Genomic DNA, 26,418 nt, shown 5'->3' with positions numbered 1-26,418 from the left:
CTTCTCCTCCTCCTCCTCCTCCTCCTCCACCCTTCCTCCTCCTCCTCCTCCAAATTGACGGCTCCGAAGAAGTCTTCTTCTAGATCCAACGACGCCAAGGTTGCCGGAGACGACCTCTCGGTGTCCTGCACCAACTGTCGGCCCTCCACCTGGGAGAAGATCTTTGTCGTCCAGCTCGACATCAACGGTCTCAAGCAACATGTCTCCTCCCTCAGCCCCTCCCCAGCCCGCCTTCTTCGCTTCCTCTTCCCCTCCCTCGCTCGCCGCAGCCCCCACTCCTCCTCCTCTGCGGCCGTCCACTCCTCCTCCTCTGCCGCCATCGACGAGTGGCGCCTCGTCGCGGCGGAGCTATCCCAAAAGCTAGTCTACGCCACCCAGAAACGCGACGAAGCCCTCCTCGGGTCCTCTCGTCTCAAGCACTCCCTTCCTGAGCTAGAGCGCAAGCTCGGCCGGCTCGAGTCCCACTGCCACGACCTGTAGGCCGCCCTCGACCGCCGCTCCTTGCCAACCCCACTCCAGACCGCCTCCCCTTTCCCGGTCAAGACCTTCCTCCGGGCCATTTCCGATGCCTGCACCGCGGTCCGCCACCTGAGCCACTCCCTCGCCGCCTAACTCCGTCCGGACCGGATGGCGGCCCTTCTCCAGCACCACGATGCTAGGGCTGCCAGCCAGTGCCGAAGAACACTAGGCGGCCTGCTCTTCTGAGGCCCTATTTCCGATTATTTTTTTGAAATTTTCTATGATTCATTTTTTCTTCTATTTGTACCCTTTTTTTTTCTTTTTTGAACACTGAAACTTGTATTAATTCTGAATATTAATAGTTTTGAACACAGATTAAATGGGTCGGGTTAGGCAAATAAGTTAAATAGATTGGGTCAGAATAAATAGGGCTAAACAGGTTAAACAGGTCGGATCGGGTTGGCCAAACAGGTTACCTGTTTATTAAATAGGTTAAACGGATCGGATCGGGTTATCTGTTTATTAAACATGGCAGATTCATATTGTAATTTCTGACCTGTTTAATATACAAGTCGAGATCAAATTTATAATTTTATGATCTGACTTGCATGTGACCCGATCCGTTTATGATCCGGCACGACCCGATTGCCATCTCTAGCTCTAATACCATTTGTAATATCCCAAGAACTCACCCAAAAAGGCTAGCCAGAAGGTATTATTTGAGTTCCTTGATCCTATATAAGTACCCAAGATCTACTCAGCGAATAATCGATGTGGAACTAAACACATACCCTCACGGATCCTCACATATTCCTCTCGTTCAAGCCCTCACGTCCTCATCAGGCTAAAGGTTCAAATCCATTCAAATCTAATCACAAACACCACGATCGGCCTATAGTCAGCCCCAATGGATCCGTGATGCAGTGCCTTTTAGTCCAGATAGGTTATAGGCTGGGTTCGATTTAATATCATTTTTCAATTTATGCATGTCGTTCTTGCGCAGGGCCATGCTAAAAATATAATGTGTTTCTTTGACTCCACGGTGCATTCAGAGAATTATTCCCTTCTTTTTATTGAAAAAAAAAAAGGATGTTCAAACAGACAACTCGTGAATTCCAATCCACATGAGCATAGTCTGAAAATGTTGCGTGAGGGTGCGCAGATGCCACATCGAAATTTCCTCGCCATGTCTTTGCTCGTGCAATTGCAGCCATTGAGATGAGTGAAAAGGCCAGCTCCATCCACCTGCTTGAATATGATTGACGTAAAAATTGGTCAAGTCTCGTGGTCTCTCCATGTTCACACCAGCTTCCCCTCCAAGGTCCATGTACACACCAGCTTCCCTCCAAGGTACGTAAACCAAAGATACTTCCAGCGAAAACAGACAACGGAGATCCATGTCCCAGAAGTCCTTGCTTGACGGTCTTCCCTTTTCTTTTTCTTTTCTATTTTTTTGTTGAAGAAAAATGTAAAAGCCATTCAAACTTCTGTTATCAAAGTCGTTCCCTGGAAACATTACCTTGCGGCCTCAAGAAACTTCACGAAGTACGACTGACTTCAAACGAGTTCTAAATTTCTGCATCACGTGCTTGTGGTTACGAGAGAGAGGGAAACAGGTGTCAGCGTCGGCCCGTTATCTGACAAACGCCAGGTAAATTCCTAGAGGGGACGTCATTGCTGGATACTGTCACGCTTTGAGATTGCATCTGCGGTGCAAAAGAATGATCTGAGACCTGTACATATAGATGATTTGAGAGATTCGGAGTATGGAAGGAGTGACATGTTTGAATTTTCTTAAAAAAATTAAATTCTATTGATCTATTGTGTTTTGTAGAAACTCTTATCAATTTACTTCAGTTGAAAGCATTTGTGTTTAAATAAACTGCTTGATCCTCATCTCAAACTTAAGAATAACCTTGCAGCATTGATGCCGCACGTAAATAGACATTGATCTATCTTTTAGTAAAAAGCTAACTCACATCAGGATGCAGAGCTTATATAGCTGTACATTGAAGATATAAAAATCCTTCAAAGTATTTATGAGATTGTTAAGTTTGTTAAATAGTTTAATAGGTCATTTACATACCACTACATGTTGTAAAAGTTTTTTATTATTTTTTAATATTTTTCTTTCTTGTAAATATTTTATAAATAATTTCTGTAAACTTTTTTTTTTTACTAAAGGCCGGGAGGCTCCCTTCTTATCAAATAATAAAAAAAAAAAAAGGTGCAGAATATGATCGAATTACCCATGTCGTGAAGAAAATTGATAACTCTTCCCACTGAACAAATTTGAAATAAAATGATAGCTGTTGCAACAAAAGGACGATGCTGTTTGATTAAGTTCACACAATAAAATAACCCTTTCAATTGGCATGCAATTCGATTCTGGTACGCATCGTTACTATTATAATGGTGATGGTTTTGTGGTTAGACCTACCTAACAGATTAGATTTCTGTTTAAATTCTTAAGATACTTGTTCTTTTTCTCCTATTGATGTGTGTGACAGAGAAATTCCTCTACTCATGATAAGGACTCATTAATTGCTACGCAATAGATCAACTACCATCAGGACTCTTCTGCAAGCAACATTCCCATCCCCATTAATATCAGTTAGTGCAGAACCTCCAGCTCTTTTATGCCAGCTCATCCTACAGAGGCGAATCATTAAATTCAAATGAACACTAGTTGGCTGGAAGGGCTTCAAATGAACACTAGCCTTCTCATATTCGTCTCCACTTGTTTCTCATATTTCAGTTTAATTTTTCTATCGTTTCAAGAAGACTTCAAAAAAGAAAACAAACTAGATCCCATTTGCCATGCACTGATCTAACATCTTCTTCTCCTCTTCGAGGTCAGCCAGAGAATGGCGAAAGAGGACTGGAATTCAGCAGACGGGCAGGAATGTTGAAGCCTCCGACGAAAGTATAAAGATAGATCGATTACACCAGCCCCCAAAAAGAAAAAAAAGGCATGGAAATGGAGAACCAAATTGGACTGACCGGTTCGTCTGGTTCTCCTGAGTTTGATTAGATTTGGACCAAATTTAAAATATCCTTTGAACCAGATTGGGTAGGCGAATGGTTCTCAGTTCAACCGGTCGAACTAGCCGGTCTGATTCAGTTTTAAAAACATTGCATCCTAAATATTAATATTATAACTTATTCTCTTATGAGGTTCCGTTGCCTACAAGGTTTTGATGTCTTGAGGTGTATCCTCCCACTTGCCAATAAAAGGACCGCACATTGCCTTTTTGACATTTCAATTTAGTCCTAATTCTTAAATAATTTATCACCAAAAGTAACCAATTTATCAAATGATAATGGAAAGCTCCAAAATAAGGGCACATATACTTTGCTTGTATTCCACAAAAGTATTACTGAAAAATATTTTTATAAAAATATATATTTTTTTTTGGTCAAAAAAAAGGAGGGGGAGGAAACCTCACCCGCATAGCAGCCTCCACTGGGGCTCCCTTTCCACCAGAAAATGTTCGATGTGGGTAGAAATTTGCTCATACCTTCTCCGACCCGTGGGTCACCCAGTAAACAATGCGAAGGCCTTAGTTCAAACCCTTACGCATAGAATAATATGCTAGCTCCCTAGAGTAATATGCTATTTAGCATGTGATTGAAGCGAATGTTTTAAGTGCTTGTTCTATACAAATAAAAAGTTTCTTGATGCTGGCTTAGAAATTTTGTAATAACCGATCTCCTTTGTGCCAAATCCTATGAGTCATAACAAGCCCCAGTGCTATGTGGTCAAAAAATTTCTCTTGGCATTACTCAATAAATATATGGAAACTATTAACAGAAGCCATAGAAACATCTGTCAAAGTAATTGCTTCATTAATTGATGACAATGCAATTTTATTCTAATTAGTTAATTAACTATTTATATGCTACTTTAGCTATCAATTGCTTCTCAATTTTTTTCTCAAAAATTTCTAAAATCTCTCTATCTCCACCACAAAATCACCCACACGTCACATTTATCATCCGATGAGTGTGTAATATTTATTTTATGAACTATAAATGATTTGTTAAACTGAAAAATCAACTGTAGAAAATGAAATTGTGAATAATTAGGTTGCCATCCAATCAAATTTTGACATGCTATTCAAGATAATTAAATTTTGAAAATGAAATTCCATTTGTTACCTGGGACCCTGGTTATGGAAGTCAACCGTTCGAATGTCAGTTTCAACAGCAACCACTGCAGCTAAACGCTCTAGAAAGTCGAACAACATTCGTGTATATCATGTTTCAGTAAGTAATAGTTAGACACATGACCGTAATTGAAGTCTCTTGGCTTAAATACCGTACAAGGCAACACTAGGATTGGAGAAGATAGGAAGTTAGGAACCTTATGACTGAAAATAACTCAATCTAGAAGCTACAATATATTTTTTGCTTTGTCATTTGAGCAGAATTTTGTTCTTTTATTATATTTTAGTTGCAAAAGATGATCTCTATGATTGATAAATAGACAGTAAAGAATAATTTGGAAATTAAAAAGTGGAGTGGAAGTTTATTGTAGAGACACCTCTAAGTATTTGCATTGTACACGAAAAATAACCTGTTGGATCTATTTACTAGAAAATAAGATAGATTCAAATCTAACGGCTAACCCACATTCAACGAAAAAGGTTGACTTCAACACATGGTTTGCTGAAGTTTCGTGGGAGTTGACATTGACTTTAGCCTCCAGCTTAAAGTCTACCGGACATGCCCGACCAGGTTAGCACAACCAATTGGCGCCGGAGCGCCCGTTAGCACCGACCGGAGCTCAGAAAGCTTCTGAGCGGCGGACGTTGAGTAGCCCCAGATATTCCCCGGCCGCCAAGCCTGACCGCCAACGGAGCCACGTCGTCTTTCCCGCGGCTCCCCGATGAGGCGTAGCCCCACGGCGGCGACCGGAGGCGGCCGGGACGCTAAAACCACCAGGAGGAGGTCCCAGGACAGCTGGGACGTCTCCCGGAGCCCTGTCTCCTTGGTATCCTCCAGCGGCTGCAAGTCGTCGTCATCGCCGTCGCGGTCAGCGACGACGTCGGGCCGGAACCCGGTCATGATTGCCGCCCGGGCGATCGGGTCGTGCTTCGTCCCACAGGCTGTGAGGTCAGAGCAAGGGGACTTCTCGGAGGACTTCACGCCTCCTTGTAAGCTTCTTTGCTCCCTTGAAGGAAATTTTGGTTTCGGGTTCGGATCGGGATGAAAGTTGTTGGTTTTTTCAGAAATTGGCTCTCCCGTTTTGCCTGCATTCTTGTTTTTATTTGGAAATACATGAGACTGTTGGGGAAAAGTAGTTGTTTTTACGTGAATAATTTTAGAAAATTGATTTTTTTAAAAAAAATTAAATGCTTATGGTTGTTGGTGTAAGCAAATAACTGCTTGTTTAGCTGAAATTTTGTTGCCGTACAATTGAAAATTTTAATTTTATAGTTTGATGTTGTGATCATGCTATAATGGCAACAGAACTGGTGCTCAAAAGAGGATTCTCGTAGGTCTAGAAGATATTAAAGGAAATAGAGTTATTGGTTCAAATCCGGGGAAAATAGGTTCTTTTGATTTTTTTCCCCCAACTTTTTTTTTTGTTTTTCTACCAAGAATATTTCAGAAAATTTGTTTTGAAATTGGAGTATTTTTCTTGTTTTGGCAGCTTGGTTCTATTGTTGTTTCTGTTATGATCTTGGAATATATGTAAAGCATATGAAGGTGATGAATTAATTGTTTTGATGCATCTAATCATTCTACTTCTGATTTTGGTGAAATTATGAGTTTGATCTGTGGGTCCGAGAGATTGGCAATAGGACTGGAAGCTTTGCATTACTTGACTTTTTTGATCGATTCTTGTTAGTCACCCCATCACGTAGTAGTTATGGAAGCTCCCATGGAAGCTCTTATACTACCGAGAGGAGGCGATCAGGCAGCAGCGTACGTAGTATGCCAAGCGATACTTCCCAGAGAAAGCCTGGAAGTATGATATTCACCATGGCGGAGATCCACAAAGTGACGAAGAATTTCTCCCCACTCCTGAAAATTGGACAAGGTGGCTCAGGGACAGTCTACAAAGGCCAACTAGATGATGGTGCACTTGTTGCAGTTAAACGTGCCAAAAAGGTTAAATGCAGTTGTTTTGGGATTCCATGGCTCTTCTTTCTTTTCGAGCAAATCTGATTATGGATTTTTGTTCTACTTTTTTCATTATCTTTATGAAATCCTGCAATAGGTTCTACCCCTCCCTTGTTGCAACTTGTGGTTATTCTTAAAATCTGTTAACTAGAAATCGAGACAGGACAGTATTGAGATTTGATTCTTTGCAGAATGTGTATGATAAGCATCTGAGCATCGAATTCCAGAATGAGATCCGGATTTTGGCACGTGTCGAGCATTTGAATCTGGTCAGGTTCTACGGGTTTTTGGAATATGAGGATGAGAGGATTATTATTGTTGAATTTGTCCCTAATGGAACTCTTCGAGAACATCTTGACTGTAAGTTTTTATTGCACAGTTTGTCTTTGTTGTTATGGTCATATTATAGGTTCCCTTCTTGCTGTTCTGATTGTCACTCAACTTTGTTGATGTTTAAAAGATTAGTATCATTGCATGAGCGTATTTCGATCAGTCTGCTGCTATTTCTTTCGATTATTTCACATTGGCCTGCTGAATGCTGACATGTGTTTCACAAATTTCAGGTGGACGTGGAAAACCTCTGGACCTCTCTGCACGGCTGGATATTGCAATTGATGTTGCTCATGCTGTCACATATCTTCATATGTATTCAGGTTTGTTTAAAGTGTTAAGATTTTTTGTTGCTCATATGAGTCTATAGTCATGAGTGAAAATGTCAGTTGGATGATAGAGAATAGTTATGCATGGTTTGAGCATGAGGAAGTGGGCCTTTTAATGATTCTCTTTTTCCTTTTGCTCTTGCTCTGCTAGAAATGCTGTGATTTACATCGAAACTTGCCTTTTGCTTCCTAAGTTGGTGTAGGAATTCCAAGTGTTCGTCATTCTCATCTCTTGTGGTTTTTATGAAGCACATTCATACTTCTTCATTTAGCCAACCTACTCTGGTTGCTACTGCAATAAACAGGGCAACCACTTTGCTTTCTTCCCCAATGCAACCACGGATAGGGGTTTCGGGTAGCAGTTCCTCCCTGTCCCCCTTCTCTGCGGTACATAATAGGCTTACACTCTAACCACTTAATAAATTTATGGATTTTTTGCATGGATACCCTTCTAAATATCAAATTTTGCATGAATATTCTTTCAAAATTAATATTTGTATGTATATCCTTGTAAAACTCTGTTATTATACAGATACTCCTAATATAACGGTTGTTTTAACAGTGTTAAAAAAATCATATTTATATTAATTAAAAATAAAATAAAAAAATTTGAAATAACGTTATTATCCTTACCCCCCCCCCCGCGCCGGTTCCTTACTCTCCCCTCCCCTCCCCTAGCTTCCCTCCCCACCCCCTTCCCCCGGTGCCCGGCTTTCACCCCGCCCCCCACGTATCGGGATCCCGATCGCGGGCGTTCTCCCTGTTCTTGTGCCAGAAGAAGAAGAAGAAGAAGAAAAAGACAGGAGCTCCACACAGCTGTGCTCTGCTTCAGAATCTCTTGGGCCCAGAAGAGAGAGAGAGAGAGAGAGAGAGGACTGCTGGTTTGAGTTGGAAAGAAGGTGGCTTGTCTAAGGACCAGAAATGATGCTAAGTCGGTGGCTTTAACAGCACTGAGTTGGTGGTAATGGAAACAGAAAAAGAGAAACAAAATCAGGATAAAGGCTGCACAAAGCCACCTAAAATCCAGCAAAAGCTCAGAGAAATGAGTTTGCTTTGTGATAACAAGCAAGAGAGTCTCTTCTTTTTTTGTGTGTGTGGGTGGTGGTACTATTGGTCGTTTTTAAGTGAATTTATGGCGGGTTTTCAAGGCAGACAGGAACGAGATATGGGTTTCTTAGGAGCTTGTTAGCTTGCTCCCATGGCCTTATTATTCTCTAAAGGGATGGGAAATGCCAGCCAATGAGGAGGAAAAGCCCTAGGGGGAGTAGGGTTCAAGTGTGGAAGGATAGCAACAAGCATAGGTTCACAGAATCCAAAGGAACCTCAGCACGTCAGGATTCTCTCTCGATCTATTACACTGTGATACCTCTGGTGTCTCGGTAGCTGGCTTTTTCTTTTTCTTCCTTCTGTTTTTTGGTTTTTGTTTCTTTTAACTTTTGAAGGGAGAAAGTGAGGGAACACTCAATTAAATATGGGTCATATGACAGTTTTCTGCAATGGAATTGGATTTTGGAAGAAGGTCTGGGATTTTTTATGTCCTTCTTAGAGGGAAGCAGCGAGACACCAAGTTCCGTCCAATCAATCATCTCCACAAAAAATAGTGTGATATGAAATTTGGCTTGTAGACGGACTTAGTAGGTCATGGGTCACCTATTCTGACCGAACTTAGTTAGTAGGCCATGGGTCGCCCGGCACCTCATAATTATGATATAACTAATTAGATTTGTCTAAATTTTTATTCAAAAGCGTGGTAAAGTTTCTATTTACTTGTATATCCTTATAAAAATTTATATTTACGCGCTTATCCATTAAGAATATTTTAGTTATTTTAATTTAAAACTATTAATTTTTTAACGGCGTTCGATGGCATGGGTACATATGCAAAAATAAGAATAAAAAAGGGTAGAATAGCAAAATAAATATTTTATGAAGGTATACATGCAAATATCAATTTTGGAAGGGTATTCACGCAAAATCCTATATTTAGAAGGGTATCCATGCAAAAACCCCTAAATTTATACTTAAATGGTTTATGACAGTCCACATTTGCATACATGATTCATGCTAACATGTTATGTATTCCCAGATAAAACTTTTCTTAGTTTCCTTTTCTGGTTGACCTAGCCTAGAACCCATAAGCAAGATTTGCCATACCTGTCAGTACCATACCATACTGATATGCTGTATCGTACCGTACCAATACTTGATACACCGAGCTATACCATACCGAACCGTATACCAATAATGTAATAGGATGATACCAGTGTTGGGTCCGATACCGCGATGGCAACCTCGCCCATCAAAATGTGGTTAGCAATTACCAGGGCATCTTTTATGGGATCATGGAAGTACATGCAGGTAGGACTATATGTTGATGTGCTGCTGAAAAATCTAGGGTATTCAAGGAAGATATATGAGAAACTATCATAGTAATGAACCCTACATTTAGATGAATTCCTAGAATCATTAGATTTCCCAAAATGTTTGTTTTTGTTACTGTGGGAATCCATACTTGAATCACGAACATCCAGTTGTTTTTTTTTTTTTTTGGTTCATAGAATTTGAGAGCTTCTTTTAGATCCTTTTTTTTTAAATTAAAAAAAAATCCTGGCCTGATTTATAAAATTTGCTTGTGTGCAGATCATCCTATCATTCACAGAGATATTAAATCCTCGAACATCCTTTTAACGGATAATCTTCGTGCTAAGGTTGCTGACTTCGGGTTTTCTCGATTTGGTGCGACCGAGTCTGATGCTACCCATGTTTCAACACAAGTTAAAGGGACTGCAGGTTATCTAGATCCAGAATATCTGAGAACCTATCAACTCACTGAGAAGAGTGATGTCTTCTCATTTGGTGTATTGCTGGTGGAATTATTATCTGGGAGGCGCCCTATAGAACCAAAAAGGGAACTCAAAGAACGGATTACAGCAAAATGGGTAGATATCTGCTTCTTTCATGCAGATCTTTAACTTTCTAGTCAATGCTGAGTCCTCTGGATTAAGCTGAAAGCATACTCTGACTGAAAAAAAAGAAGGTTGAAACCAAGTTTGTTAGAACTTGCATGACAACAGCGTAGATGCTCATAAGATCTTGCATATGTGCAATGAGTTAATTTTTTCTGTTTGATTGGTATAAAATGGCTTGCTGCGGTTATGCTAACTATATTGTGAATTCTTTTTCGCCCCTACTTGTCTTTGGGAAAGTGCAGGCGATGAAGAAATTTGCAGAAGGCAATGCGATCCAGATATTGGATCCAAATCTATCACCAAACCCACCGACCAATCTCGCAGTAGAACGGATCCTTGAGCTTGTACTCCAATGCTTGGCTCCGACCAGACAGAGCAGGCCCAGCATGAGGAGGTGTGCAGAAATCTTATGGAGCATACGTAAGGACTACAGAAAGCTCTTGTTTTCAGACTCCTTCTCCCAACCATCCTATCAAAGGAATGCTTATCTAAACCAGAACAAGGAAGAGAAGAGCTGATGGGGTGAAAATTTTCATCTTGGAAGGTCTATTTACTTTGGAGAAGCTCGATTAAATTTGGGATTGCTCAGATGTGACACTGGATCGGATGTTCCTGCTATTTACTTTTGACTGGTTTCAAAATAATTTTTTTTGAGGGATTGTCATTGTACTTGTGGTACATAGGTTAGGCAATTGCATATCCTTTCTTTGTAGGAAGTTTCTGTTTGCTTTCATCGACATGGGAGGTACCATAATTCCAAAATGCTGGTTGATATGTTTTGCTTTGTGCTGTGTTACTGTAATGAGGGGCCATATGATGAAATGATAAAGCTGTATATTATTTGCACATCCAGCCTCACGTTTCTTCTTCCAATGAGGCTCCAATATGTCTTTGAAGTTCATATGAGTCTATTACAAAGGATACTCCTTCAAATAGAGAAACAAATGATCTATGACCAAATGTCTTCTGCTTTAGCTGGAAGTTACCTGGGGCTGGGTTTGAGTTGGTTTCGGCCTGATTGAGTCCGTTTCTAGCAGAATTGGATTGAAAATTTAAGTCAATTTAAAAAGATTGTGTTCGTATAAATAGTTTTCATGTGGTTGATAGACCACATATATTGTTGATATCAATTTACATGAGATGTGATTGTTAAACAATCTCACCCATAATGGCTTGTTAGTTATGTCAACTTTTGATGACAATTTATACGTGGATTGAGGAAAAAAACATAAGCTAAACACAAACCATATAAAATAGGCATTTAATGATGTCAAAATGTGGCTAATTCTTAAAAGAGTTTTTTTGCATGGATATCCTTCTAAATATTGAATTTTATATAAATATCCTTCCAAAATTGGTATTTGTATATATACCCTCGTAAAACTTTATTATTGTACAAATGTCCCTAATATAACGATTGTTCTAATGGTATTAAGAAAAATCATATTTATATTAATTAAAAATAAAATAAAATTTTAAAATTAGGTTAGTATCCCTGTCTTCTTTTTCTGCTGCTATTAGGATCGCGATCTATTTGCATGTCTATTCATTAAGGATATTTTAGTCATTTTAATTTGAAACTGTTAATTTTTTAACGTCGTTAGATAGCATGGGTACATATGCAAGAAGAAAAATAAAAATAAAAAGATAAAATAGTAAAACAAGTGTTTTACGAAGGTATTCATGCAAATATCAATTTTGAAAGGGTATTCATGTAAAATCTAATATTTAAGAGGGTATTCATGTAAAAAATTCTTCTTAGAATATATGGACAATTCATAACCTTGCGCTTCCAAGCTGCAAGGCGGACGTCGTTGGATGGTGTTTTGTTATTGTCATAAAAGATTTTGAAAGTGCCAATGTGGGACTAAAACTGCAGCAACAGCTTACCAGGAAAGGATCAAAATGGAGAATAAAATGCGGTATACTTAACATGCTTTCTCTCTATTTCTTTTTATTATTATTATTTTTAGTATTTCTTATTCTTTCTCTTAACTACTATGATTGTTATGGAGAGATCCAGAGCTTGTCCAATCCATGATAACCCTGGAGGTCGAGGATGACATTTGAGGTCAGATTGGTTTCATCTTAATTCACCTCAATTATAAAATTTCCCATCTAAATACATTTACGCCAGATAAATTCAAGCAGATTAGCAAGTCTCCCACAAAAACTGCTTCTCCCATCGCCAACTAGCACGAAGGAGCCCATACACGGTCATTGGAAGAAAATCTCGAGCTTGAATTTTGTTATTTTAGGGATTAATGAAGCATTTTACTGAGGAAATTAGCGATAAAAGTGGAGTCTCAAAAATGCAAGAAAAAGACCAGTTGTTTTTGTAGATTAGATTAGCACTTTTCTCCTTTTTATTCTTTTTGGTTGGTTTTTCACCTGCTTTGCAGGTGATGCCCCTGTTCTTGTGGCATAAGATTCTCAAATGGAAAGATTCAGGTGAGGTATCAAATAGTCCAATGAGGAATCTCCCAGTGGGAGTGATGATCTTTGTATTAAGGCCTGGCATCAAAGCCAAATGTCATGGCTTTCGATCGTCATTCAAGTCAATTTTTCATATACGGCCAATTTGTTATTTTGAGCCCTTGTTTCCTGACTCATTCCCAATCGACTCATTCTTGACTCGCTCTTATCTTAGGGTGTTAAGTCCTAATATATGTTATTGACCTTTTTTTTATTTAGCAGCTTAGGATTTTAGGGTATAAGGATAAGTTAACACTCTAGATTGCTGAAGGCTCGTAGTGGTTGCAATATAATAGCTTTACTCATCTTCTCCTCATTTGGGTGCTTGTTCTGGAGTTCTTCACTATTGAAATGAGCTGGTGGATTGCCACCTTTCCAAGATAAAAAGAAAAAAAAAACTATTATACAACGTTTAAGTATCCAGTGGTTCTTGTTTCAGGTGGCTCATCATGTAACTCTACAAGAATCCAAGTACACGCGTCGCATGCCTGCCCATAAATTCACCCAGGCCACACGCACACAACAGTCATACCTGATCACACCTAAGGCAAGTAGAACATGAACTCAAAATCTAACCTTCTACATGCATCGACGCACAGTCACATGCATATAAAATCAATGCTTTACATCCATAAACATGTGCATACGTGTGCGTGCAAGCTTGCATGCAATGTGCATAAGTAGATATATTAAATCAAGATTGCTCTGGTTTGAAAGAGGAACCATCAAATCCAGCATGACGAAGAAAAATGAGTATAAAAAAATAGGTTGAATTCAATCATTTCAAATAACTACGAACAAATTCCTACATTTACAACCAATGCTAACATTATCATGAAACCTGTATGATCTTTATATTAATCTGATTACTGCTGCATATTTTATAGGAATGACAAAGAAAACTTCCCTTTCAGACCTTTTCCACAATCACTAAAAATAGTAAGCTAAAGCAAGCAATCCCCACAAAATTTTGCTCAGATTACCCCTTCCACGCAAACTGTACATTAGTAAAAATTAAATGCTACTCCTGGTTTTTGTTCCCTTGGCACCCTGAAATGTACAATTGTTGGATGTCATGGCTTTAGATGGGATTAAACTGATCAGCTGGCTTCCTTTTACACTTGGTCTTGCCTCGTCATCATAAAATCCCCAGAAGCTGGACTACTGACAAGTTTGCAAACAAATATATTTGGCTCCACCAATATCTCTCACACCTTTCTTGACACTATATATTATTATAAATGGACAAGGCTACCAGCTCCCTTGTAAATTTCCTCATCTAGTTTTCTGTTTCCTCTGCTATGTTCTTGATGATGAGTCCTGCCGCGTAAGCTGATATCCAGGCTCTTGCTGCTCATTGCATCTCTTTGCACAAGATGAACACAAGAAGAAGAAGGAAGATGTGTATATGGTAATATGCCATAAGCTGCAGTCAAAGTATCTTTAGCAAGTAAGAACTATCTCAAGTAATCATGTTTGTATGCTAGAACATTCATCTAAATTCTGAGCTTTTCTTGGTTCTCCATCAGCATATAAGCTACATGGAAGTACCGCTGTAATAATAAGATTTCAATTGAACTGAACAGGAGTCCTATTTGACAGTTATGATATATTGAGCTGATCCAATATAACTGAACACTCAAAAGCAAGGAATAATATGACTCAAAGATTTCATACCTATGCCATATCCAGTAACTTTCATTAGTCTCCATTTTCCAGCTTGTTGCTGTCAAAGCTAAAGCAATAAAACCCAATAATACAAATCGCCAATAATATATTTTCTGCAGTTTTTTCATAAGATTCCGGAACCAACTTTTAATGTTTTGCCATCTGCAAGAAAGTCAGACTGAGTGATTCAAAAACTTCAATAGATTTAGTGTCGGCTGCTGAGATGTTAGTGTAGAATTTGTAACCAATCCTAGACCTCATACAATTACAGGGTACTGAAAGAGAAGGGCAAATACCAATGGTACCACTGGACCAGATGCTACATCAAATCACCCATCAACATAAATTATGAATTAGTTTTACTGATTTATTATTATGCAAAACTATATTCTTAACATGCAAAAAATGTAATATGTTCAGCAGTTTTATGGAAGCACACCTTTTAGGCATATTTAAATCAAATCTTGGTAGACAGTATATGGATCTGCATGCTGTCAAAAACTCTAAAGCCCATCCGAAAAATAGACCAAGAATTCCTATTGCTATAACAATGACAACATTTGCTGACCTGAAATTATGATTATAACCTTGTGTCTGAGAACCTGCAAATGGAGATGGAACCTAAATGCAAAATAATTTGTCCAGCATACAAACCAGGATGCACCCATCACAGCTAACAGAGCAGTGAGAATGAATGCACTAGTGTGGATGGCTCTTTTTGAAGCCTCATCAATGGAAGCCATATACACTAAAGTGCTCACAACAGCCATGAAAGCAAGCCAAAAGTCTAGAAGCTGAAGCCAGATACAGTTACATGTTCATCAATTAATATTTTTAGTGGGTGAATAAAAGGATGCATGGAAACATCACATAAGAATTTCATATCAGTAGGAAGCTACAGCTCCCTAAGTGGACAATGAATTATGATCAGGAAACCATTCGAATTATATTTAAGTCCTGACTAACAAAATAATTTAATATTTATCTTTTTCTTCAGAATAGTAATTTGAACAAAGTTATAATACCGATACCGAACCCCACATCATTTGTTCCATCGATATGATACAGTACCGATACTAACATACATACCAAAACTGATAGATTATGGAAAATATTGAAAAATCATCTGTATTGATCAGTATGGCCAAAAAGATACCACCAGTACACACCAATAAGGACCGGTATGTATCATTACAGCTGTTTTGGTGTCCCGACACCTATACAATGCCGGTTTTGCACCGAAACAATATGGTACTAGTCTTACCATCCCGTGTCGAGACCATGATTTTGAATGACAAATTATTCTTTTTGAAATTAAACTCCTTCCAAACCTGATCTAACCTACCAGCAAGTCAAAGGAGGTTGACCCAAACCTGATGGCAGGTTATCTTTGTTGACCTGGACACAACCCATTTACCCAGTTCAAAGGGGAATATGTAAAAAGAAAGGAAAAAAGAAGGGAAACTAATAGAAGTAGCCATGTTTAGCGGTTGACTACATGGTTGTGTTGTAGCAAGTCGGATGATGAGGTGGCAATGGGTTGGCAAGGTGGTGGTGAGGTGGCAACAATAGATTAGTGAGGTTGCGGTAAGGCCCCATGGTGGCAATGAGACTGTTGTCAGTAGGCTAATGGTGTGGGGATGGATGGTGGCTTGAATGTTGAGTGGATGGCAAAAGCAGTTTGCTCTAGATGCTACTGTTTACCTACTAGGTCTAATATACATTGTTGACCCCTTCCCTAACAACTTAAGCTTTTGAGGTCTACTGTTTAGTTAACATGGTATCAAAGCTGAAGCTCATGGGTGAAATCCCCTTTAAGCCAGTTTTCACATGAGAAGGTGTGTTAAGGCTGTAAGGATATTATTAAATTAATATTCTATTAAAGTGTCCCATACACCCAATAATACCCGATTAAATGATTATGGGTTATTACTAGTCCAATTGTATTTATGGGTAGAAGACCTATTAAAGGAGTCCTTTGGTTTTCTTGCTAGTAGAAAACCTATTAAAAGAAGTCTTTTGGTCTTCTTGATGGTGGGAGACCTATAAAAGAAATGAGACTCTAGGGTTCATACCTACAACATAATTTGTGCCTCTAATCATCATGCGACGCTCTTGAGGAACGTTGTTAGGGTGATCCTACTCTCTAAAAGCAAGAGCAGATTTTAGCCATGGATACAGGTATGTCTTTATTGTTTTATATTCCGCATTATGATTGTGATTAACATGATAATCCAAGATCTTCTTGATGTATTTTCATATTTGAAAATATAACATTTGGTATCAGAGCCATTGTCGTGGATTATTATGTTTTTCCATTAATATTAAGATCCTGCCATCAGATAAGGTTTGGAGATTATGATGGATTTATGTACTTCATTTCTGTCTACTTAGTTTTATAACCTATTATCAAAAATTTATCTTAGAATTATATAAAAATGCATGCCTTCCACATGTTTGTCAAAATGACTCATCAATATTTTCTTTGTGGATACAGTTGTTGTATTTCATATCAGTTCTAAAAATTGTGGACAAGTTTTTCACAGTTGTATATTCATACTAAGCATTCCTATAGAAGTTATTAGTGGCAAAATAAACTTCTCTGCATTTTGTTTGTCCGTGCCTCTGTTTAGTTCTCAAAATATTTTGTCCTTCAGTTCATGTTGAGGAGCATTCCTCATTTTTTTAAGTTGCTATGGTTGTTGTGCCTGTTATTATTGATACAATTAGCTGGGAATGCTGATTTATGAACTTGCAGTTTTTAGCTTCTTATGCAGGTCTGCTAATACCAAGTTCTTAGTTTTTCTGTTATGCTTTTCTTTCTTGTTGTGTAAAAGATGGGTCTGTCTATATTCTTGGAACATATTGTTCATGTGAAAAACACTATAGGCATCTATTCATGAGAATGAAGTACATTGTTGACTGCAATATACCATCTTTCAAAAAGGTGATGTCTTGGTTCATGAACGTAGTGGTGTTTCTCCCAAAACATGAAGGAATTAGATCTTGGTTTATAGACCCTCAAAGTCATTTGTTTCTTGCTTAATCAGCAATGATAAGAACATCTAACTGGTTAGATAGATGATAATATCTTTTTATATAATTTAAATAACGGTGCATCTGACTTCATCTGACATATATCCCCCAAAAAAGAAAAAAATGTGGAAATTTATTCTTATTACCTCTAGATTACCTTGTGCCCATTAGGTGTTAAATTCTTAATTGTTAATTGAATTTTATTATGGTTGGGTATGTATTTGTATGTAGAAATCTTAGTCCATTATATGTAAAATTCCATTATTGCTTGATGAATTTTATTTATTGATTGGACATGAATTGTTTGAGGTAATCTATTTGTACTAAAATCAAGTGAGAATTTGTTTGCCCAAAGGTACAAAATCTTACCTGATTTTAGATGGCAAATATTTGACATCATAATTATGAATGGATAATATTGGAGTGAACATTTGTATGTTAGGATCCTCCCGAAGGTTGGATCTTAATGATACGATTAGTTCATCCACTAATTTTAATGTTGGAAGGAACAATTTGTATGTGAAAATTTCCTACCCAAAGGAGGAAGTTTGATGATACTACTAGTTCATCCACATAATTTAAATGCCGGAGGGAACACTTGTATGTTAGGATCCTCCCAAAGGTTGGATTTTAATGATACACTAGTTCATCCATTATGATTTAAATTCTGATTATATATTTATGAGTGTCTAATTCAAAGCATTAATATGATTAAATTGAAATTCTTTGCAGTAAGTGTATCGGTCTCTTTACATTCACAAGCATCATCTGTCCCTATGCTGATTGGGAGTAACTTTTCAGAATGGGTGGAGAGGGTCAGATTCACCCTAAGAGTTCTTGACCTAGATTTATCCCTTTTGACCCCAAAACTAGCTGCTCTTTTTGAAAACAGTAGCAAAGATGAGAAAGACCATTTCAAAGCCTGGGAGAGATCAAATAAGTTGAGCCTTATGTTTTTGAGAATGACCATAGCTAGAAACATCAAACACTCACTCCCTAGTACAGAGGATGCCAAAACCTTTTTGACAAGTGTTGAGAAGAGATTTCGCTCAGCAGATAAGTCTTTAGCGGGGACCTTAATGGCTAGATTTACCACCATGAAATATAATGGGGCTAATGGAATGCAAGAGCATATCCTTGAGATGACAAATATAGCTGCCAAACTTGAAACTCTAGGAATGAAAGTAGAGGAGTCCTTTATGTTCAATTCATCCTGAACTCATTGCCACCTCAGTATGGTCCATTCCAGATGCACTACAATTCTATCAAGGATAAATGGAATATGAATGAGTTGGCTAGTATGGTGGTTCAGGAGGAGATAAGACTAAAACAACAAGGGACTTTTTCTGCTAATTTTGTGACTCAAGAAGCTGGAAAGAAAAAGCACTATTATGAAAAAGAAAAGAAACAACCACCAAAGAGAAAGGGACCTACTAAAGAAAATCAGGTTCAAGAAAAGGATGCAAATTGTCATTTCTGTAGGAAGCCTAGACACATGAAAGCTGAGTGTCCAAAACGTAAGGCTTGGTTCAAAAAGAAGGGTAAGCTTTATGCTTATGTATGTTTCGAATCAAATCTTGTAAATATTCCTACTAATACTTGGGGGTTAGATTCGGGTGCTAATGTTCATGTTTTCTTAATAATGCAGAGATTCTTTACAAGCCATACACCAAATCCAATTGAACGTTTCATCTTCATGAAAAATGAGAATAAGGATGAAGTTTTAGCTATTGGAACCTTTCGTTTAATTTTAAGTACCGGTCATTGTTTAGACCTTCATGATACTGTTTTTGTGCCTTCTGTAAGGCGTAATTTGATTTCCTTGTCAAGACTTGACATTGATGGCTATTCTTCTTCCTTTCAGATGGTTGTTTTAGTTTGTTTAAGAATGTTATTGCTATTAGTTCTAGTTTTCCTTCCAATGGCCTTCATCAAATTTGCCTTGATAATACCTTTGTTAAAAATGTTTACACCCAACACCATAAAGTTTGCATTAGAATGAAAAGGAACATGATTAATGAAAAGCCTTATGACTTGTGGCATAAAAGATTGGGGCATATCTCCAAAGAAAGGTTGCAGAGATCAGTAAAGAAAGGAATTCTTCCGATTTTGAATTTTATAGATCTCGGTATGTGGGTGGATTGCATTAAAGGAAAGCAAACCAAATATACAAAGAAAAGTGCCACAAGGAGTAAGGAGCTTCTTGAAATAATTCATACAGATATATGTGGACCTTTCTCTAAAGAATGTTTTAGTGAAGAAAAGTACTTTATCACCTTTATGGATGATTTTTCACGGTATGGATATATTTATTTGCTACATGAGAAATCTCAAGCCGCTACAGTCCTTGAGATATTTCTCACTGAGGTTGAAAGGCAGTTAGATAGAAAGGTGAAAATCATCAGATCAGATCGAGGTAGTGAGTACTATGGTAGATATGATGAATCGGATCGTAACCCTGACCCATTCGCCAAACGTCTTGAACAATGTGGCATTGTGGCACAATACACTATGCCTGGTATGCCTCAGCAGAATGGAGTTGCTAAGAGGCGTAATCGGACATTACTGGATATGGTTAGGAGTATGATAAGCAATTCTACCTTACCCAAATTATTGTGGAGTGAAGCTCTTAAGACTGTTGTGTATATCTTGAACTGTGTCCCTAGTAAATCAGTTCCAAAAACTCCTTTTGAGTTATGGACTGGAAGGGTGCCAACTGCCAAGTTTGAGACATATGCATGTCTGGGGTTGTCCAGCTGAAGCAAGGCTTTACAGTCCACATGAAAAAAATTAAAAAAGGATCCTAAAATTGTAAGCGGGCACTTTATTAGTTATCTAGAGAGATCTAAAGGGTATAGGTTTTATTGTCCCAACTATAGTCCGAGAATAGTAGAAACTGGAAATGCCAAATTCCTTGAGCTTGGTGAAGTCAGTGGGAGTAAAGAATTAAGAGATGTAATCATTGAGGAAGTGCGGGTTGATGTTCCAATACCCACTTTTTCAGAAAGCATTACGGTTCCGTGGCTTCCGCCTAATGATCTTTCTAATAATATTGTTGAACAAGTAAATAATAATCCATCTCATAATGAGAATGCCACTGATGAACAAGCTATGGAGATACCAGAACAGATAATGTTACATAGATCTCAGAGGGAACGAAGACCTGCTATTTCATCTGATTATGTAATGTATGTCCAGGAACATAAATTTGACATTGGAACAAGTAAGGATCCAGTTATGTTTTCACAAATTAAAGGAAGAAGTGATTCTGATAAATGGATTGATGCCATGAAGAAAGAGTTAAAATCTATGGCCCAAAATAAAGTCTGGGATCTTGTTGAATTGCCTGAAGGATGCAAAAGAGTCGGATGTAAATGGGTTTTCAAAAGAAAACATGACTCTAAAGGCAATGTGCAACAATATAAAGCAAGACTTGTGGCCAAAAATTTTACTCAAAAAGAAGACATTGATTATAAAGAGACTTTTTCTCCAGTATCCAAAAAGGACTCTTTCAAAATCATTATGGCATTGGTGGCTCATTTTGATTTGGAGTTGCACCAAATGGATGTGAAAACAGCCTTTTTTGAATGGAAGTTTGGATGAAGAGGTCTACATGGAGCAGCCAGAAGGCTTCTCTGGAGAGAGAAAATGTCACTTAGTCTGTAAGCTCAATAAGTCAATCTATGAACTTAAACAAGCTTCTCGACAATGGTATCTTAAGTTTCATAATACTATTATTACCTTTGGATTTAAAAAAAACATCGTTGATCGATGTATATATCTAAAGGTCAGTAGGAGCAAGTTTATTTTTCTAGTCCTGTATATTGATGGCATATTGTTGGACAGTAGTGATATGGGTCTACTATATGAGACTAAGAGTTTTCTCTCAAAGAATTTTGAAATGAAAGACATGGGTGAGGCATCTTTCGTGATTGGAATCGAAATTTTTCGAGATTGAAAACAAGGATTGTTGGGATTGTCTCAGAAAAGTTATATAGAAAGAATTCTTGAGAGATTTGGCATGAAAGATTGTTCATCTTTAGATATCACATAACGAAAGGTGATAAGTTCAGCATCTCACAATATCCCAAGACTGATTAGGAGCGGAAGGAGATGGAAAAGATTTTGTATGCGTCCGTTGTGGGAAGCTTGATATATGCGCAAACTCGTACGAGGCCAAATATCAGTTTTGCGATTGGCATGCTTGGACGTTACCAAAGTAATCCAGGAATGTCCCATTGGAAAGCTGCGAAGAGGGTACTGCGCTAATTGCAAGGAACTAAAAATTATTTGCTCACCTTTAGAAGAACTGATAAGCTAGAGATGATCGGATACTCAGACTCTGATTTTGCTGGTTGCTCAGATAGCAGGAAATCCACTTCTGGTTATGTGTTTTTGCTAGCAGGTGGAGCTATTTCCTGGAAGAGTATGAAGCAAACCATTACTGTTTCGTCTACAATTGAGGCTGAGTTTGTGGCATGCTTTGAAGCCATAGTGCATGGTTTATGACTAAGGAACTTTATCTCAGGACTTGGAGTTGTCAACTCTATAGCCAAGCCGCTGAGAATTTATTGTGATAATTCCTCTGCAGTCTTTTTCTCCAAGAACGATAAGTATTCTAATGGTGCGAATCATATGGAGCTCAAATACCTTAGTGTCAGGGAAGAAGTACAGAAACAAATGGTGTCCATAGAACACATCGACACTTCACTTATGGTTGCCGATCCTTTGATGAAAGGATTGGCAGGAAAGAAATTTAAAGAACGTGTTGACAGTATGGGTCTTATGTATTTATCCATGTTTTAAACATGTCAGTGAGCTCATTAATGTATTGGATGTTTTCTTCTGGACATACATGGATATCCAAGTATAATTGTTTCTGTTTTCTTGTTTTCCACTTATATGTACATTGAATGGTGTGGATGAAAGATGACAAAAAAAATGTCTGAAATAGACATGAATGTTAACCCAAGGCATTATGATAGTAGCCTTAAACCCCTATAAAAGATCATGTTGAATGAAGTTGCTAGTGTTGTGGTATATGGAAGGAATTTTGCTGATTGAATAACAAAGGACTGCCATGACTCGCATTGGTAGCCAATTTGACATTGATATAATAGAACTCATATGAAGTATATTAGGCTGGGAAGGTTTTCTAATGAAAAGCGTGCATGTGTATGATTTTAATGTCATAACCCATAATAGTCGTTGTTTAAAAGAAAAAGTTTTAAAGCATTACAAAGAATGTTTTATTTTGTTTTATGGGGTATGGGCCAAGTGGGAGAATGTAAGAATATTATTAAATTAATATTCTATTAAAGTGTCCCACACACCCTATAATACCTGATTAAATAATTTGGGTTATTACTAGTCCAATTGTATTTATGGGTAGAAGACCTATTAAAGGAGTCCTTTGGTTTTCTTGCTGGTAGAAAACCTATTAAAAGAGTCTTTTGATCTTCTTGATGGTGGGAGACCTATAAAAGAAATGAGACTCTAGGGTTCATACCTACAACATAATTTGTGCCTCTAACCATCGTGAGACACTCTTGAGGAACGTTGTTAGGGTGATCCTACTCGCTAAAAGCAAGAGCAGATTTTAGCCATGGATACAGGTACGTCTTTATTGTTTTATATTCCGCATTATGATTGTGATTAACATGATAATCCAAGATCTTCTTGATGTATTTTCATATTTGAAAATATAACAAAGGCTTGATATACATTGTTGATCTCTTCCCTGACAACTAAACATTTGGTGGGTCTAATGATTATTTAGCATTTTTGTAAGAGGCCACACTAAAAGCCTACAATAGTAGGAGAAGAAGAAAACAAAGGGGATGAGAGAGGAAGAGAGGAAAAGGAAAGGGAAGAGGTGGTGAGGGGAAGTTGGAAGTAGAGAACAAAGAGAAAATAGAAGAGAAACTAGATTCAAGTTTGAGAATTTAATTACTAACGTACAATTGGCTCTCCCTCTCTAAGTTTCCTTTAGAGAGAGAAGCTCTTGGAAAAGAGAAGTGCCCATGAGGTATACCTCTCTTTCCTTGTACAAGAAGTCCAAGGAAAGATTGTTTAGCATCATGAACTATTTTTGCTTTAGATTCTTCCATCAGGCTTCCATGTCATAACTTGTTATTTATGGTTCTGCCTCTGCTACAAGCCATATTGTTTATTCTTCATAGGAATTGAGGAATTGTTCGGCAAGCATAGCGTGCAAGACGCATACCGGTAGTACATGGAAGGACAGGACACACCAGGTGCCTACATCACAGGCATGATATAAACCACTTGAAATTCCACTTGAACTGAAGAGGACCAATTCAGCATATGCCTTGGAACAAATGTAATTACGCATTAGCAAAGGCCTTATTTTTTCATCTGTTTCATGCAAATCTAGCAAAATACAAAATAACAAACAACTATTTAGAGGTTAACAGTTAAAGAAAGTGCAGCACTTAAGTGAATATACAAAAGGTTGAAGTGCAAACAAAATGATGATCACTTCTTAGCTGGCTGGAAATAAAGGATATAAATGTATCAACTAGTTTATGCTCTCAACATCTACATAAACATACATTTGTTAGGATCCATGACTGTTATCAGGTGCCTTATACCTAGGGGACTGTTTATTAAATAATATAATCAGACAGATATACTGCAGAATTTGATAAGCATATTATCAATGAGGCTCCATTTACATCTCCAAGGATGGGCAAAAAGCCCAATGGCATTCACTGACCCTGACAGATCCTCCTTGTAGAATTCTAAGCTCAGAAACCGCTATGTGGAGAAACAATTACATGTTTAAGGGGAAAAAAATAAAGAGTTTCCCCTTCCATATAAGTTGCATGCTAGCATCAGTTTAGTGAGTCAGTCCACATTAGAATCCTCAAGTTAATGCTAGCATGGTATCTCTAGGACATGTCACATGTCTAATATATGCAACATAATTTGCATCGGTAGAGTGATGGTTTTCTCTTCAAATAATAATGAAGAGTTGCCTTTTACAATTCAATTGTTCCTCTCTGTCACTCTCCTAAATTTAGCTTGAGTTAAGTCATAATCAAACAATCCGTCTCTCTTAAAAGCCAAACAGGTGCTAGTTTACATTCAGATGTGTGAGCGAGTGGTAGCCATGTTTATAACTTGGTCTATGGGGTAATTACAATTTTATCCAGTGCACTGCACGAGTTGGATTTATTTGCATGATTTTAAATTTTTATGTAATCAATGCCATTAATGCACCTCTTTTCTAGAATGCTTGCTTTACTTTTTTTGTGCATTAATAGCACTGGTTAAATGACAAGATGCCCCCATACAAGTAATGCTAATTAGTGCAATTCAAAGGGCATAAAATTGTCATTTTGCAACAGGACCAAGTTACAAAACCTGATAGAAATGGAGCAATAAGTTTTCAAATCTTTCCCATACCGATCAGGGACAAGCATACGACACCCTCACGATGGTTCTGCAGGCAAACTGGCCCACACAACTCCATACACTTGCTACCAAGCATAAATTTATAATCACACATTATTTGCTTTCTGACTTGGTACTAGCCAGTACTTTGTCAGTATGGTGTCATTCTGAACACGTACGCATGAATTTTGCTTCTCCTATAATTAGATTTTGCTTCAGTACTTTTGTTTTCCATTTATCAAACTTATTATTGATTTACAATCTCGGCCTCCTATCAAAAGACGAGGAAAACCGATAATGAATTCAGCAGTTCAGCTATTGGAGTAACTTCAATCATTCCTTCCCTTTTTTTGTGTTTGTAATACCCTTTCCATCTTGAACCTCAGTAGATTTGTTTCCTTCATTTGATCTCTTGCTCCCTTCCTCTCTTCGGTCATGGCTGGACGGGAATCATCATCATGTGCACTCCCGAACTTGATCAATTTGTCCAAGAATCATAGGATCCAAGTGTCCATGATGAGAGCAACCAAATATCCACCAATATTGGACTTGGATTCAACTCTTTTCAAGAAATTTGGGTCCTCTTGCAACACCTTGTAAATTCCTCTCAATACTTAATGTCACAGTAGGCCTCCTATAAGATGGTTCACGACCCAAGAGAAATAGTCATGGATAGGAGGTAGAAGTGTCGCACATAAGAGATGACTACAGAAGAGAGTTTGACTCTTTCTCTCGCAAGTTAGCATGGCTGCATATGATAGAAAAGAACATTTTGGAGCAGCATAAACTGGAGAAGAATGCTGGGGAGGGGATACAGAGTAGCGCATTTGAGAAGAAGATGGTGTGGGCAGGACACCCCATCATGCTAGGTTTTTCATTTAGTAATAGAAGTCCTTCGGCAGAATTTTCAAGGATGCCTGATACTTAAACTGATAGCTTTGAGGCATGGAAATAAACAAATTGATATGGGAAACTTGAGATACTAAATGTGCGAGCTGGTCATTGTGTAGCTGTTCTTTGGTCACAATAATGAATGATTGCTGGCTCCACCCCTAGAGACATGCAAGGATAACAAAAGGTTTATGTATTTCTTATCATGCCCCTATGGTTTATATATTTCTTATCATGCCCCTATCAATTAATTCCATTTCCTGACAAGTTTGCCGATTAACAGTATCCATTGAAGGGAAAACATACAAAACATAGTTTGTCATACCAGTACATACTGAGACTTATTACGAAGAGCGTACAAAGTCTTAGTACGTAGAACTGACCCTGTATTAGGCATACCGACGATGTACTAGAATGCTAACGGTACGGGGTCTTGTACTAAGACGACGCACCTTGAACAAACAATATTAAATAAATACTCTAAGAAAACATAGCATAGTATTAAATGAACCTATCATTTTCCCCATGCATACTTTCTAAAATGCATTTATAATGATGCACATACAAGTTTTGATCATGATAACCACTAACCACATGTTTGACACAATTAAACCAATGGTACATCACAAATCATCTTGAAAATGCCTATCGGTACTCCATTTTTTGGAGTTTAAATGTGAAGACTTGTGTAGGTGTGTTTTTCGTTCCAT

At 37.9% G+C, this 26,418-nt stretch overlaps 1 protein-coding gene and 1 pseudogene across 2 annotated transcripts in view; one reads left to right on the top strand and one right to left on the bottom strand.

Moving 5' to 3' along the window:
* Window positions 1-5,198: 5,198 nt before the first annotated feature.
* On the top strand, window positions 5,199-11,065 carry LOC103715467 (calmodulin-binding receptor-like cytoplasmic kinase 2). Its single transcript, XM_008803090.6, has 6 exons — window positions 5,199-5,618; window positions 6,317-6,579; window positions 6,783-6,951; window positions 7,155-7,244; window positions 9,891-10,189; window positions 10,462-11,065. The coding sequence occupies exons 1-6, from the start codon at window positions 5,351-5,353 to the stop codon at window positions 10,735-10,737; spliced, it is 1,365 nt and encodes a 454-aa protein (XP_008801312.4). The 5' UTR covers window positions 5,199-5,350; the 3' UTR covers window positions 10,738-11,065.
* A 2,461-nt stretch (window positions 11,066-13,526) lies between these two features.
* Window positions 13,527-26,418, bottom strand: part of LOC103715466 (uncharacterized) — a 32,452-nt pseudogene continuing 19,560 nt past the window's right edge. Inside the window, exons 10-14 of the transcript XR_016400054.1 lie at window positions 23,625-23,729; window positions 15,017-15,156; window positions 14,802-14,930; window positions 14,372-14,524; window positions 13,527-14,120 (exon numbers count right to left, since the gene is read on the bottom strand). The product of XR_016400054.1 is annotated as an uncharacterized LOC103715466 (transcript). The remainder of the gene's footprint in view (window positions 14,121-14,371; window positions 14,525-14,801; window positions 14,931-15,016; window positions 15,157-23,624; window positions 23,730-26,418) is intronic.

Source organism: Phoenix dactylifera, chromosome 3, assembly GCF_051530095.1.
Source record: "Phoenix dactylifera cultivar Ajwa chromosome 3, Ajwa_hap1_PhDact_Kaust_v1.1, whole genome shotgun sequence".
NCBI lineage: Eukaryota > Viridiplantae > Streptophyta > Magnoliopsida > Arecales > Arecaceae > Phoenix > Phoenix dactylifera.
Note: the sequence above shows the minus strand (reverse complement) of the source record. Positions and strands in the feature narration are given on the sequence as shown.

Bases quoted from the DNA above. Each gene is read 5' to 3' on its own strand.
- LOC103715467 (XM_008803090.6), top strand. From the start codon at position 5,351: ATGAGGCGTAGCCCCACGGCGGCGACCGGAGGCGGCCGGGACGCTAAA. The intron at 5,619-6,316 runs GTAAGCTTCTTT...GATTCTTGTTAG, and splicing joins GGAGGACTTCACGCCTCCTT to TCACCCCATCACGTAGTAGT. The intron at 6,580-6,782 runs GTTAAATGCAGT...GATTCTTTGCAG, and splicing joins CAGTTAAACGTGCCAAAAAG to AATGTGTATGATAAGCATCT.